The following is a 15,179-nucleotide window of genomic DNA, read 5'->3' as shown; positions in this document are numbered from 1 at the left end:
GCTTCAAGATGTGGAGCAGCGTTCTCTGGACAGGAAACTTTAAAATATGGCACTTTGTCATTCTGTGTTGTTATACAATCATTGACTTCAGCTTTAAAGCTGCATAGAAATGCCAACTGTTGTATATTTTGCTTTTTTAATGGCCCATTCATCTGTAGAGGCATCAAACAGCAGTCCTATGCCAAATCAGTAACCACTTTGGGAATAATATCAGAATCTATAATTAACATGGTTCTTCTAAAACAAACAATTCACTCAATCTCGCAATCATGTGGAATACAGTATCAGGATCTTTGTAAGCTTCAGACAACATAGTTTAAACAGGGTTAATGAAGTTGTGCCTGACTTTATGGTTGTTCTTAAAGAATTTCCCTTCTCTTTAAAAGGGCAATCATGCCCTTTCCAATACAAATGCATGCCAAACCCAGCTTTTCAAAAGCTCCACTGTTCTCAGTACTTTTCGCCAAGTAATTGTGTTGCAACAAAGCTGGCAGCTGTGAAGTATTGAGAAGACAAGAACATTTTGTTAATTGTGCCCTCTCTCCATCCTCTCCCTCCTACAGCTCCACATCAGCATCTCTCCAGAGAAAGTTAAGCTCAACGTGGACTGCCAGGAGGTGTCAGAGAAGCCCATCAAGGAGGCCAACAACATCACACTGGAGGGCTATGAAGTGCTTGGCAAGATGGCGAAGGGAGGCAGAAAGCAGTCTGCGACAGTAAGTGAAAAAAGGAAACTTGTGAAAAGCACAAATGCTTGGGAAAGCACGTTCGGAAAAGCATCTCACAACTTTCCAAAGAATGAATATCCAAATCCTCTTGTGCGTAGATGCACAATTAAGTTTTAACTGCTCCCAGCGACTGCTGGAAGGATGAAAGCCTGCATCTTTCTGTTTCTCTGAGGGACCCATTGTTTTTCTGTTTTCAGCAGTGTTCATTTTCATCAAAAATGGAAGCCATTTGTAACACCCGTCAATATTTTTTCCTTCTGTTGTGTAGTTCCAGCTCCAGATGTTCGATATTATCTGCAGCTTGAGCTGGATCAGTCGAGACAAATGCTGCGACTTGCCCTCAACAGTAAGTGTCATTTTAGTATCACTTAATGTAATGCCAGAAGGCCATCTATAGGTGCATATGAACTTGGTTATCCCTTCATCTATTCCTAACGTTCATTCCAAATGTAAAAAACTAGTCATTTTACACAATTAAACTCACAATATTTAGGTTAATTTGGTCAGCAATCAGAGGCTATAACTACTACTTCTACTTTTACTTGGTCTAAGGCTGAATGTTTTAACTGTTTATCCATTACATTCAGCTAACTGTTTCAACCATTTATACATTAACATTACTTTTAGCTAATGCTTTTCATGTTTATACACTAACATTACTTTAAGCAAACTACTTTAACCATTTATCCATTAATATTCCTTTTCGCTAGCTATTTCAATCGTTTAACCATTAATCTTACTCTTAGCTAATTATTTCAACCATTTATCATTAACATTAGTGTTAGCTAACTATTTAATCTGTTTATCCATTAACATTACATTTAGCTAGCTATTTTAACCGTTTATCCATTAACCTTACTTTGAACAAGCTATTCCAACCATTTATTCATTAACATTACTTTTACCTTCTTATTTAAACTATGTGCGTGCATGCTAGTTTTAACACACTTAGATAACTGCAATATGTAATGTCCCAGTTGACATAATGTTAATATGTATATTTATTCTTTTCATTAAATTGTTTTTTTTTTTTTTTTTAACATCTACAAGTACCACTGGTTGGGAATCACTGCACTAGATGGATATTTTGGTTGACTTCTTACACATGTTTTAATGTACATGAAGGAATAATTGCATTTGTAGTTGAAAAGACCACAAATTTTATAATGTTGGTTCTTAGTATCACTCTTAAAGGAGCCATTGTATTTACTGTATATACTGTATGCATGCATACCTTCTCAGAGGTTTATGTATGCTGGTACAGTATGTATTAATTAGGCTAAATGCAAGGCTGATAAGTAGATTGCAGTTTAAAAAGAGTCCCTCTGCTGAACTCAATAGAACCCTGTGTCGTGTGTAATTGTGCTAATCGGACTGTTGCCAGTATGATCTCCCAATTACATGAAAACAAGTTCTCCTTTAGATCACGGAGCAGACAGTAAATCACATTTATTTTGACTCTCTATGGTAAATACCGGAGGCAGGCATTTATCCTATTATGAGTAATTCATCTATAATTTGCATCAGATATTAATACATCACGTCAATAATTGCGATGTTATATAACTCATAATGTCAAAGACTCATTTCAAGTTTGCAGTCACTGTACATCTGGTCTTAAAGCCTCACACGGGCTTCACATAAGCCACTGTTCCATCATGGTTTCTAAACTGTCTCTTCTTTTTAAACTGCAAGCAAAGTCAAAAGCGTGGTTTGCCAGGATGCTGTCACATAATTACATCAAGGATTTTCTCTTTTACCCGTTGTATTCTGATTGCAGACATTGTCTCAATTATCAATGTGTGGGTGTGAAATTGACTATAAGAACATTCTTTAAAGTGCATGAGAGCATTTTGTCTCTTCTCTAATTTCTTTCTCTTCTGTCTTTCTTTTCAGAGAGACGAGGCCAAGTGTCCATCCCTTCCCCACTCCTGCACATGCACACAGGACAGCATCGGCCCTCAGGGGCCTCCTGGACCTTCGGTAAAGACTCTCCCTCCTTGTCTTCTGTCCTTCATCTCCTCTACCTCCGTCTGTTTTGATGTGGTGATGATGATGATGAAACCATACGTTTCTCTGCTAGTGTTATAATGACCATGCAGCAGTAATGAGCTACTTGACATTTGCCTGCTATACAGTTTGAACTAAAGTAGACTGTGGATGTCCTTCACATCAGGAGCAATATTTTGTTTTCCTTTGGAAAAGCGGAGATGAGGATGAGACCAGTGGCATGCAATGAAATGTGGGCTCAGGAAGAAGTGTCAAAAGATAAATGCCTGTCGGAAAAACGACAGTAAGGAGATGCCTGGAATATGTGTGCTTGGTAACCTCACTAAGCCCCTGTGAGGTTCTGGTAGGGCTTGGGGTTTTAGGGATTTCGGAATCTGCTCCTGTTGCACTCACTCTGTTTGTGTCTCCTTGCTTTTCCAGGGCGGCCCAGGTTCTAAGGGGCCACGAGGAGATAGAGGACAGAACGGCAACCCTGTGAGTAAAAACTTACATCACTTGACATCACATCACGCACATGTTAAATGTTTTTTTTACTGCTACATAATACATTAAATCATTTATAGCTTGCTGACATTATCAGTAATGCTAAATCCATTATACAAGTATTTTAGAACTGCTCTGTTACACCTTTATGTTACTACAACCGTCAGATGAAGCAAACTGCTCTAAATTAGGTTATCCACTGTATATTTTTCCTGAGTTTAATTTAAAACCTTCAAGGCCCAATTTCACTACCTTTTTTTACATTTGTGCTGTAAAAAGTCTGATTTAATAGTGTGAAACATCTTTGTTTTTTGTCTGGGTAATGCTGTAGGGTCCAATGGGTCCACGCGGTGAGATGGGACCCCCAGGCTCAATGGGACCACCAGGTCCACAGGGACCTAACGGACTGTCTCTACCCGGAGAACCTGTAAGTTAACCTGCAAAAGATTGAAGAAATGTTGGGAGATGGGGTGTAATATATTTGACACATTATCGCTAATACTTAGCGCCTGTGCTCATATAAAAGTGCAGTTTTGTTGCCGATCCAACAGTGAGTGGGCTTTACAGCTGAAGCCAAAACACATTATGCTCCTCTCTACTTTGATTCAGCTGGACTGCTACTGTTTTTTCTTACCTGCAGATGTTCTTGTCAAAACATGAAGTCAATCTCAATAACAGACGAAAAAGGATAAAATAAAGACTAACGCTCTCTTTTCCTCCTCCTCCTCCTCCACCTTCAGGGTCGCCCGGGACCAAAGGGAGATCCTGGAGACCCGGGCCTGGCTGGTCTGCAAGTAAGTACTCCCCCTCTCATTTTGTGGTTTATGAACAGGAAACAGGAGACTATCCATGGAGAGCAGCGTTGCTACTGGAGCCTGGATTCGGTCCACATGCTGAGATTGAAACCACACTCAGAGTGGGAGGTTTACCATGCCATCGTCAGGGGAGACCCACACTCTTGAATCAGCCAGTTGATTGACAAACAGTAGAAGGCCAGTGATGCAGTTAAATTATTATGGAGAGCAGACTCGTGTTACCAAAGGAGGAAATAGGGAATGGAACATGTTCTTCCCCGACCTTGTAATTGAAGATGATCGTGACTTGGTAAAGACTTAGCGATTCTGAAGTTTGAGCATCTTTGGCTTACATTACTGTAAATGTCGTTCTATGGACTTATGGATGAAAGTGATAGTCGGATAAAAGCAGACTAACCACAACATTCAGAGATTAAAGGTCTTTGAGGTTATTGATATCACTAGACCATTCCTGTTATGCAACATTTTTGTTCCCATGAATTAATTCCTCCCATGTTCTTTCAAATGTGTAAAATATTCATTAAAAATGGCTTACATAATAGATTAAGGTCTTCTTTATCATATAAACACAGGCTTAAATTGACCAAATAGTCAACTAAAAATGCTGCCCCATCTTTGTGGATTTATTTGAATTATTCTAAGTCAAATAACATTTTTTTTATTTTTAGTTTGAATATTTTCTTTTTTAAAAATGGTGCTTTTGCATGATTCTTTGTGGAGAAAACCATTTGCCACACTTTTCTAGTTCAGTGTAACATAGCAGGGTGGAACTTTAAACATATTTGATGTAACCAATCACAGAGCTTTGGCCAACATAGTTCAAAATGTTCAACCCTGTTAGGTTGATAGACAAATATGAACCAGTCGACCCATAAGGATTATTATTTGAGTGCCTGAGATCGGGCAATAGGTTTTCCTGACGATTACACATGCCAGTATTTTTATGTAGTGCACTTTTTACTTTTTTTCAAATGTTTTGAGGCCGAAATCTTGCTGCGTAACAGGAATTACCTCACCTCTCTATCAAGTCAGAAGCAGATTTAAAATTTAAGCTAAATCATTTTTACTTGACAGGGGAAGTTTTGGTTTAAGGGACATTTTTGAGTGGGCTGGCATTACAAAGCCAATTCTTGGCCGAGCAAGCGTTCATTCATCCAGCTGAGGTCATTCAGCCGACTCCCACCATTCAACTGGAGAGAACATCACCACTGGTTATTCTGACCTATGAATAAGCGAATTCAGACATGGGAGAAAGTCCCATTCTATGATCTTCAGAGCTTATTGGCAGCATTGTCTTTACACAATAACACTTATTATAACAGCACTGTCTATTCAGATTTCCAAAGGACATCATATGTCAACAGACAAGAGGGGAAATTGTTACAGTTTTTTTAACAAGATGATATATTATCTTTGGCTAAAGAACTGGGAAACGGCAGGATTTTTTCTGTGAATTCTAGTTCAACAGAGGCATTAGGGAGCTGTATAAATGTATCGTTCCTGATCATTAGCATTTGATTAAGTGTGTCTGCTTTTTTCCCAGGGTTCTCCTGGGCAACGTGGTCCTCTGGGCCCTGTTGGACCAAGCGGAGCGCGGGTAAGATCTACCTCCAGGCCTGTTCAGTGTATACACTATGTCCACAGCCTACAACACTTCATTAAGCAAGTTTTGCATGTGATCCCCCACTTAGCACAACGTAAACAGAAGTACTGTCCTTCAGTTCATGCGGTCACACTGCATGTTCTCACTTGCGTCAGCCAACAATAATTGAGCCACTAACATATAAATATAATTTAAAAAGACAGACTCAAGACTGAGACCAATATAAAGCCATGACACTGATGTATTGCATGAACTGGGCTCCCCAGTGTGTTGTTACCTATGTGTGATTGTATGTTGTTTCTACATAGGGGCCACCAGGAAAGGAGGGACCATCTGGACCGAGAGGCCCATCAGGACCCATGGTGAGTGTGTGTTTGTCTCTTTGTGTTGTGCAGAAAAGAGCCAAGTAAATATTCCTTGGAGCGTGCTTTCTTTCCTGATATATCTGCAACAATTACTCCTCTGGCTCCACGGTTCCACTCTGCTGGAACAGCACATAAAAAAAGCAGACTGTAGGCCCCTCCACTGTTACGAGGATGGTGCATGCATCCCGTTTTCTTCTTCTGTGGTTTGAGGAGGTCTGAATCTACTTAATCCAGCCATCATGCCAATCGGCAACTTGCCAGTAAAGAATTCACACACACACACTATACCATCCTGAGTGCTCCAAGAGCCATTAGCAGTGGCTGGTGTGTGTGTGTGTGTGTGTGTGTACATCCTATCCTGGTTGGCTGTTGGGCACGTTTGTTTCCATCTCCTCTTTAGTGTTCTTGGCAGCTTGTGCCACACGCCCCCCTCACTGCAGCATACAATAGATCTCTACTTAAAGCTTGTTATATAAGCGTTAACAGGGAGCAGGAGTTAAACGTTGCAATTATGTTTATTGTGCAGTAATGGTAAATAAACACTAATCTTTCTGTGTTTTCTCTTTGCTTTTCAGGGAAGCCCTGGAAATCCAGGTGTACCAGGAATTACTGGTAAACCAGGGAAACCAGGAGACACAGGAAACCCAGTATGTACTTCATAATAACACACAGAAGACAATGTTTAGGAGCGGTCGAAGTCGTTGCTTGTTCTAACGCTGGTTTCTCTCACTAACAGGGAGCTGTCGGCCTTAAAGGAGAGAAAGGAGAAAAGGTGGGTATTGTGTTTTATGGCCATGTATCAGTTATCATACATCAATGAGAAAAGCATCTCTTGATGGAAATATCTTTGCTTCCAGGGAGACTTTGCCTCCCAGAGCATGATGCGCTCCATCGCCAGACAAGTTTGTGAACAGCTTGTGAACAGTGAGCGAAATATTTCTTAACCTTTTGGGAATTTTAAAGTCGTTTTAAAGCAGAAGTCTAGATCCAACTGGTTTTATTCTTTTCTTGCAGGTCAGATGAGCAGAATTGACATGATGCTCAACCAGATTCCTTCCGGATATCGTAGCAACTCTCCAGGGCCAGCTGGTCCTCCTGGCCCTCCTGGAAACCAGGGAGCCCGCGGAGAGCCCGGACAGTCTGGACGAACTGGTTTCCCTGGAAACCCAGGTTTACCTGGAAATCAAGGAGAAAGAGGTACTTTATTGCTTTGCTTTTTTTTCTGAATGTTTGATAGTGTTAAAATGCAAGAAGGAAAAAAATAAGCAAATTATGAGCAAGGAATGAAAAAGGTCACAGTGATATTGACTCTGTAGACTGTAGTGTGGAAACATCATGACTGCATTACCTTGTAGTGTTTACACATCTATTATTTAATCCTGAACCCTGTGTTTTATACTGCACTTTTCTTCTAATTTCAACTAATTTCCAGATACTGGCGAGTTTTCCAGAAACATGCTTTATTGGTGTGGAAGTAATGCCACTTTTCTCTCATTTTTACAGGTTTGCCAGGAGAGAAAGGAGAGAGGGGATCTCCAGGAACCGGTCTCAGAGGACAAAGAGGTCCAAATGGGCCACAAGGTAAAACAGATGGTTCTCAATACTGGTTGACTCTCTCATCGAACTTTATCTTTGCACTAAAACACAGTTTCAGTTTTACCTTTCTGCGGACCTTGTAGTACACATTACTCCCCTTTGTCCAATTAATATGACACATTCCAACCAGAGGCCAGAATTTACCTATAGTATATGTGTCTCAGGCACCTTCGGTCGGGCAGCTGCACTGCATAAATTCTTTGGAGGGACCTCAAACATATTCCCAATTCTTTCCTTTCTGTAGGATTTATGTCTCATGCACAGTGTTTGGAGAAGCTCAATATACACATATACACATTTGAAATATTATACAGTTAATGGAAGGCATTTATGTGCACAATTTCTGTGTCTAGAGTTTTGACAATCTTCAGTCAAGGCCATGATGCAGTTCAGCTCACCACTTCAGAAGATTTCCTTTCCCAAGGGAAACTTTTGAAAAACAGGAACTTTCTATTGATGTCGACCCCACAATGGCAAACACTGATATGTCTGTTTCTGTGAATGAAGTGAGAAACAACTGAAGACCGGTGGGAGGGAGGAAGTCCACACTGATGGCTCACTTTTTGTGTGTGTCTGTGTGGGAGAATCTGATTGTTGTACAATGAGCTTTCTTTGGTGGCTTCATTGACAACACATGGGCTCACTTAAGGAAGAGAAAAAGAGAGAGGGGGAAAATTCCATCTTGAGTTTTTAACGTCTAGACAGACTGGGCCCATGGTGGGGGGGGGGGGACTCCACACAGGCCCAGACTTTTTTTTCTTGGTCAAGCTTTTTTAATTGAGCCATTGAAAAATTCAAATTACAGAGCTGCAGCCCCGTGTTACCCCGACCATTTCCACTGAAGATTTACGGGTGATGTCAGCAGGTTTTTATGCAGAGCTCCAGAGACTTTTTAAACTGGCCTTATTCACCGTCTCTCTCCACTTTGCAGGGCCACCAGGAGAGTCAAGAACAGGACCCCCAGGTGCTTCTGGCTCTGCTGGGCCTCGTGGCCCTCCAGGTCGCCAGGGTACTCCAGGGGTGAGGGGACCACCAGGACCCCCTGGATATTGCGACTCCTCTCAGTGTGTTGGCATTCCTTACAATGGACAAGGATACACAGGTACACTCACGGTCTAAGTCCTGCATGGTGCTACATAAGATAAAAGACTAAGTGTATGCAGACTAATTACATTTGCAACTCGGTGCACTACTTCTTTCTTTGATAATGTATGGAGGTATGGATGTAAGTGTTCCAGAGTTTTGAGTTTTGAACTGAAAGCTTATTTTTTTCTGTAAGAGGTTCGACTGACCGTTCATGGAACCCCGCCCCACTTCAAGTTGCTACGTCTGTGAACAGCCTTTGGCATCAAAATTCTTAGCAATTTTTAAAAAACAGGTCCTTGATTTTAGAGGTGACAAAGAAAAGGTTTCTCATTTCTCTTGACTGCAATGACAGCTATCACAGCAGATTTCTAGCTAGCTAGCTAGCTAGCTAGCGAGATGATTACGCTTTTTATGTTTCAAGCGAACTTGATTTAAAATAACCCTGTAAAAGGGTCTTTTAAACATACACACAGAGCTACCTAACATGGTGTAGTAACAGCTCAGACTGGCTTTGTCACTTAAATATATTAAAAATATACTTAAAAATATTGCAGTGTTTGCGCTATTGTGAGTTCCCTTTTTGAACGTAAGGTAAACGACGTAAAAATTTTGCCTGAAATTCTCTTTATTCTTGAGATTAACATTCTGTTACTATACTGCCACTGTAGGCAGTAAGCAACTTAGCTAAGTTACTTACATTAAAAATGATTGCAATAGAAAAGCTGAATGGAAACAGCATAATTTGTTAAAACTTCCTCAACTTTACAAAAATGTTTTAGGCCCGCTTGAGCTTAAACATATTAGTTTGTCTTTGTCTCTGGACAGCATGAAATATGGCTAATACTTGCTGACATGAAAGAACAATTAAAACTTTCCCAAATGAACCAAATTCCTGATGACCTTTCTCCATTTTTCTCTCTTAGATGGGTTAGATGGCTAAGACGGTTTACTTCTTCCGCTGTATTTACTGGCAGATTACAGCCAAGTGTAGCCAGTAGCGCAACTTCCAACGAAACTCAAGCTTAGATTCGCTCCAAACCAGTTGATGCAAATGGCTCTTAATTGCCATTTTAAAAGTTTGCATGAAATTTGCTCTACTCTTGTAATTTTGGTTAAAAAAGGATTAAAAAATGTAGTGAAATCCAAATCTTGCATTCTTACCTTTGCTAATCCATGTTTAGACAATCCTTTTGGGGTTTAGTTAACGGTCAGTAAGGAGCCGCTATATTCCAATACCTCCATACATTTGATGTACAATTTTAAAACTGGCATGTGAAGCATTCTAGCTAATTGTGTATGATGATTGACATTAAATCAAATAAGATGCTTATAACTTTGTTCCACAGAGAAAAACTCACACCCTCTTTGAACTATTTGCAGGTTTGGCATAGTAACCACTAAGTCACCTGTGCCGCTTACACTTTGAAGTCCTGTTTCTGAGATGTTTGCCCGTTTGCTATGGGGCATGTAAGGATAATCACCATGGACATAATTATTGAACGCTAAGCACAAACATTACAAAAGCCAAAAAAAGCAAAACAGAACGGAGCGGACTGGCACTAACATCATCTCACAGCTACAAGCTACAGTGATGGCAACCTGCTGGCCTGTTTGCATCTTGAACCGTAAACCGTTGGGGAAAAAAAATAAACAGAGACATTTCTACGAAGGAAGGAGCATGTACAAAACCAACCCAAAACAACTACTAACAAAGAGGATTTCATAACTGAAAGCAACGTTAATGTAGAGGTGATATGTGTAAATAAAACTAATTTTTGTGCCTTGTAAATGATTGTATGATCCAGGACATTTCACTAAAAAATCAAGTTAACATCTGTATTGAGCTTGTGCCTCATAACCCTCTGCTTACTTACCTCCAGCATAACCTCTGTTTACGACGCATTAAGTGCCTTAGACAGCTCTGATCCAGACTGAAGCATGTTCAATTTGTACATTTAATCATCATGTTCTTTGTGTACTACGCCTAATCGGTGCTAAATATTGCTCTCCTGCCATTTCCATGTGTTCTTTGTAGTATGAGCTGGTTATTTTACTACGTGATTATCCGATTGCTTGATGGATTTTATTGTAAATGACATCACAGCCTTTGGAACATTTTTTTATTAAGCTTTTATGGTACTTTAGGAAGCAATAGTTTCACACAAGACAATTTTCTTAATTCCAAAGTGCAATATAATTTAAATTGTGCATGTGAAAAATTGTACAAGGAACCCTTTTTTTGATTGGAATATATTTCTAGCCAACAACTACCAGCCTGGACCTGAGGTAGAGTCTATACCTGTGGAGCCAGCTGGAGAGTATGAGTCAATACAATCACCCGGTTACTCACGAAACCAACGAGGAAAGAGATCACTACCACAAGACAATACAGAAACACTAGCGTCATAGCTGCAATAAGAACTTCCCAGACAGTGTAATGTTGAAATGACTTCCGGACAAAACTAGTACGTATATGGGTTTGATACCCCTGGCTATATTGAACATATATTTTTTTGACATGAGAAAATACAGCAAGATGAATACAAAGCTACATGTTCGTTCATTACAAACCTGTGTGCTTGCTAATTGTTCCCCTTAAGTGTCTGCTTGTAATATAACTGCAAGTGTTTATCAGACCCAAATGTGTAATGCACTAATCATGTGAAAACCAGCAGAAAGTATGTCAAAGGAAGTACAGTATGTATGTTTTTTCAACACTTTCAAACTATTCATTTTGTCTTTTGTCAGTATGTAAAGCTGTTTCAGATACTCCCAACAGTAAAAAGAAAAACATAGATTTGATCACCAAAGATTTGTTCATTAAGATGTTTTGTTAGGCCTTTCAACCAAATGATAATCTGACTTATTGGAGAAAACCAAACTTTTGTTTTATTTTGTTTTGTTACCAAAGGTGGAATTGCATGTTTGTGTTGTATATTTACTGAGGATTTCTAAGTCAGAATATAGTTGTTGTTTTCTATCTATGCAGTTTGGATTTGGTTGCAAGACTATGGACATAGAATTGCTTTTCTCATGTTTTAACTGCACATTTTGTGAATTCCACACAGCCTTATTTTCTTATTTATTTCTGAAACAGAAGAGGCATTTTTCAATAAAACTACTGAAAATGTAGCATTTGTCTCAGCTTTCCAGTCATTTTTGTCTTTTGTTGTTACATTTATGGTACAGTCATTTCAGCCAACAAAATCAAACTTAAGTCACGTGGGATCATGGGAGTTGCTGTGTTCATTGTTTAAAAACTGTGACAGGACTCAGGCAGAAATAATAAGTGAATAAGTTCACGGACAAGTTAACGTATTAACCCTTTATCGGTCGAATAACCATATTTGGTAACTTCAGCAGACATCCAAATGGGGTCCCCATGCTTCGCCATATGGATTTCTCCCAGCCAATCAGCGAAGACCAATCAGTAAAATATAATAATAATAATAATAATGATAAGAACTCAATGGATCTTGATTTGCAACATAAAATGAAACATTTTGAAAAAAGTCACAAAAGCAGCAAAAAGTCTTGTCATTAAGAAATGCTAAATTTCAAAGTATTTCAATGAGTTTGATTCACATTATATTAAGTCACATTATGTAATTTTATTCTTATGAAATAGCTGCAATAAAGCTATCAGAAGTAAGTTTGGAAGTTAGCTAACATAACCTGAACTTAACTTGCCTATACTACTACTACTGCTACTGCAGCTAACGTTATGTGGTGAATTAAATCTTGGGGTAGTCCAGTGATGCTATCCGTGGTCAAAACCAGCCAAGTCACCAATAAAATTTTTTGCATTTTATGTTTCTGCAAGCAACAGATAAGTTATTCATGACTCATTGTTGGAAGTAATGTCTGGAATTAGTTTTTTTTTAAGCGTAACCCTTTTCTTCTCACCTAAGCTTGATCAAGTTCTGTGATCGTCGTGTTGAAAACATCGATCATCGCGTCTTTACAACGTGTTGCGGAAGTCACATGTTTTGCAATGTGTCTAAATGAGAACTGGTAGCAGTGGTTTGGAAACATATTTGTGGTTCACAAATGTTGAAATTCGATGTGTCTGTGGTTTGCAGAAACGTGAAAAGCCAACATTTATTCTGGTGACTTCATATCACTTATTTACTCTGTGATGTATCATTTAGTGTTTCTTTAGAAATTAGAGCTACACCATGAAGGGACCACATGAAACATGTTTTCTTATCTAAAATTAAAGATTTATCTGGGATTGAATATTGTTGGAAACCTTGGTATAATGCAAGTACACAACTAAACACAATATACAACAAATTCTAGCCTTTTAAAAATATTTTATTTGCTGAAATGTTACATATTATATCTTTAAATCTTTAAGTTCTCACGGGATCTTCACTTCAACATGGAACCATCTTCCTTTAACTACTAAACGACTCCAAACGAAACAGAGTTTATTTGATCTTGACTGACAAGACTGTTTCTTCCCAACATTAGGCCTTGAGAAATATGCTTTGAAGTTGAAACCTTTATTTATTTTGACAGCTAAAGATATTTTGTACCGTTCAGAATGTCAGTTCATGTCAAGGCAACAAGGAGAGAACGGAGGAGTGAGTGTGAAAACAAACATTTCCAACATGTGAGCTTCTTCACAGTCTTTGACATGCACCCAGTTGGCTTTGGTCCTATCAGGTTGTACCGATTATGCATAGATTTCCATAAGGAAGCAATGCAAATGAGATTGGGTGGATGCCAGCTAGAGAAACTCACTGATTTCCACCCATTAAGCATATCAAATGGTGAAATAAGAGATGTATGAGGTAAGGACTAACTCATGCTATTTCTGTTTATCGTGATGAAGGGAAAGCATGTCTGAGGAGGAGGTCGGCACAAATGCCAGAGATAAGGACTGGGGAGGTGAGGTCGAGATTACCAAAATAAGACGACATGGGAGAAATCCTGCAAACATTTTAATTTGGTACTCTTGTTTTGCAAAAGCGAACGAGCACTTCATGGAGCACCTCAAAATAGATTTTATAGAAGTTTATATTTCATGAGGAATTCTTGCAGGTACAGTACTGTATGAGTGTCTGAACAGCTGGTACATGTTAGCCATAAAGGAGAGGGAGAGAAGTCTGCTAAAGCATTTCAACATACAGAAAAGAGCTTATAGGAGAACAAATGGAGAGAACAGCCATTTAAATCTCACTTTAGCAGTACATTGTCATATATTGGAGAACATACCAAAAACCCGCAGTTATGGTCTCAGTGCACATGTTATGATGTGGCTTTTCTATAAAAGCAGGTATCTCACAGCTACACTTGGAGACATGCTGGCCTTGATGAAATATGTTCACACCTGTTATAAGTGATACGCTTTTCATACCATTTCTCAACATCAGGCTCTGGTTTTGGTTTCAATGTCGTTCCATGACACTCTCCATGACAGTGCTCTAGCATTGATGTCCCCATTTTTTTCCACCACAATCAATCGTAGCGTGTTTCCCTCAAAACTCAAATAAAACACTGTCTTCAGTGATGCCTGATACCATCCTCACCGTAAGCCTGTCTGGTTTCTGTCTGCTGATTTTCTTTGAGTTTGTTGACAATCCAGCGTGCATCTGTGTTCACTTTGCGGCAAGAGCTTCAATCGGGCCGTTCCAGAGTCTGCGGTTGTTGCAGTTTTTAACTAACCTGTTATATCTCCGGTTGTCCTCTCGCAAAACAGCAGACAACGTCTCTCTTTCACAGCAGTGGGTAGGACTATTGGTGTCCTCATGTAGCATATAATTCTCAAATTAAGGCCTGAATTGATTTTCTGTCCATTCAGGGGCTGCACAAACAGCTGCACAAAAATACGAAACAGACTTTAAAAAGTAACCTACAGTATTTACACATCTAGCCAACATGGAGCACCAGTAACATTTTCTTGGTAATATTTCTTGACACATGGCAAACATAAGTTCAATATCTTTACTGCTTTTGGCTCAATTTTGATCTCCACCACCTTCTTCTTCTTAGCTAATAGGAGCAATGACAGTGAGACTGAATTAAAATACAGAGCTGCAGGCCACAAAACTAAAACAACCAGCTGAAAGATAATTAAAATGTTTTTGTTCACATAAAAATATAAATTAGTGCAATTTTAAACAGTAATTGCAGATACAGGCAGACAAGTAAGAGTACTAAGGCTCTTCAAAGGGCTCTACAGTGAGAGTATTTCATTCACTTTTGCACCTAAAAGTAAGTATGTGCGAACTGGAAAAATCGTTCATGAGCACAGTGTATGAGTAAATGTAGGATTACATGTACTCCTCTGGGAAAAGCTTGCATAGAGCCCTACTGGACCAGTTAAAAAGTCAAATCTGGGAACTCTTACAATCTTGTCAATAAATGTAATGTGGTATAAGATGATGAAACTGTATATAAAGGTCATGCTTTGCGTAATTTCTTAAAAAGCTTTGATGTACTGTTATAGAAGGTCAGATGTTTTAAACTTGTGTCACATTGTTTC

General features: G+C 39.2%; 1 protein-coding gene across 1 annotated transcript in view; it reads left to right on the top strand.

Annotated features, from left to right (window-relative positions):
* col12a1a (collagen, type XII, alpha 1a) overlaps positions 1–11,818 on the top strand; it is a 60,419-nt gene extending 48,601 nt beyond the window's left edge. The window contains exons 52-66 of the mRNA XM_059352542.1: positions 564–716; positions 997–1,074; positions 2,625–2,711; positions 3,159–3,212; positions 3,553–3,648; positions 3,962–4,015; positions 5,580–5,633; positions 5,948–6,001; positions 6,580–6,651; positions 6,741–6,776; positions 6,862–6,928; positions 7,019–7,201; positions 7,508–7,585; positions 8,532–8,702; positions 10,067–11,818. Coding sequence (XP_059208525.1) covers positions 564–716; positions 997–1,074; positions 2,625–2,711; positions 3,159–3,212; positions 3,553–3,648; positions 3,962–4,015; positions 5,580–5,633; positions 5,948–6,001; positions 6,580–6,651; positions 6,741–6,776; positions 6,862–6,928; positions 7,019–7,201; positions 7,508–7,585; positions 8,532–8,702; positions 10,067–10,077 — 1,248 coding nt within the window. The 3' untranslated portion in view covers positions 10,078–11,818. The remainder of the gene's footprint in view (positions 1–563; positions 717–996; positions 1,075–2,624; positions 2,712–3,158; positions 3,213–3,552; positions 3,649–3,961; positions 4,016–5,579; positions 5,634–5,947; positions 6,002–6,579; positions 6,652–6,740; positions 6,777–6,861; positions 6,929–7,018; positions 7,202–7,507; positions 7,586–8,531; positions 8,703–10,066) is intronic.
* Positions 11,819–15,179: the final 3,361 nt, after the last annotated feature.

The sequence above is a fragment of the Centropristis striata genome, chromosome 16, assembly GCF_030273125.1.
Source record: "Centropristis striata isolate RG_2023a ecotype Rhode Island chromosome 16, C.striata_1.0, whole genome shotgun sequence".
Classification (NCBI taxonomy): Eukaryota; Metazoa; Chordata; class Actinopteri; order Perciformes; family Serranidae; genus Centropristis; species Centropristis striata.
The sequence above is the reverse complement of the archived record's forward strand: the minus strand, read 5'-3'. Positions and strand labels throughout refer to the sequence as shown.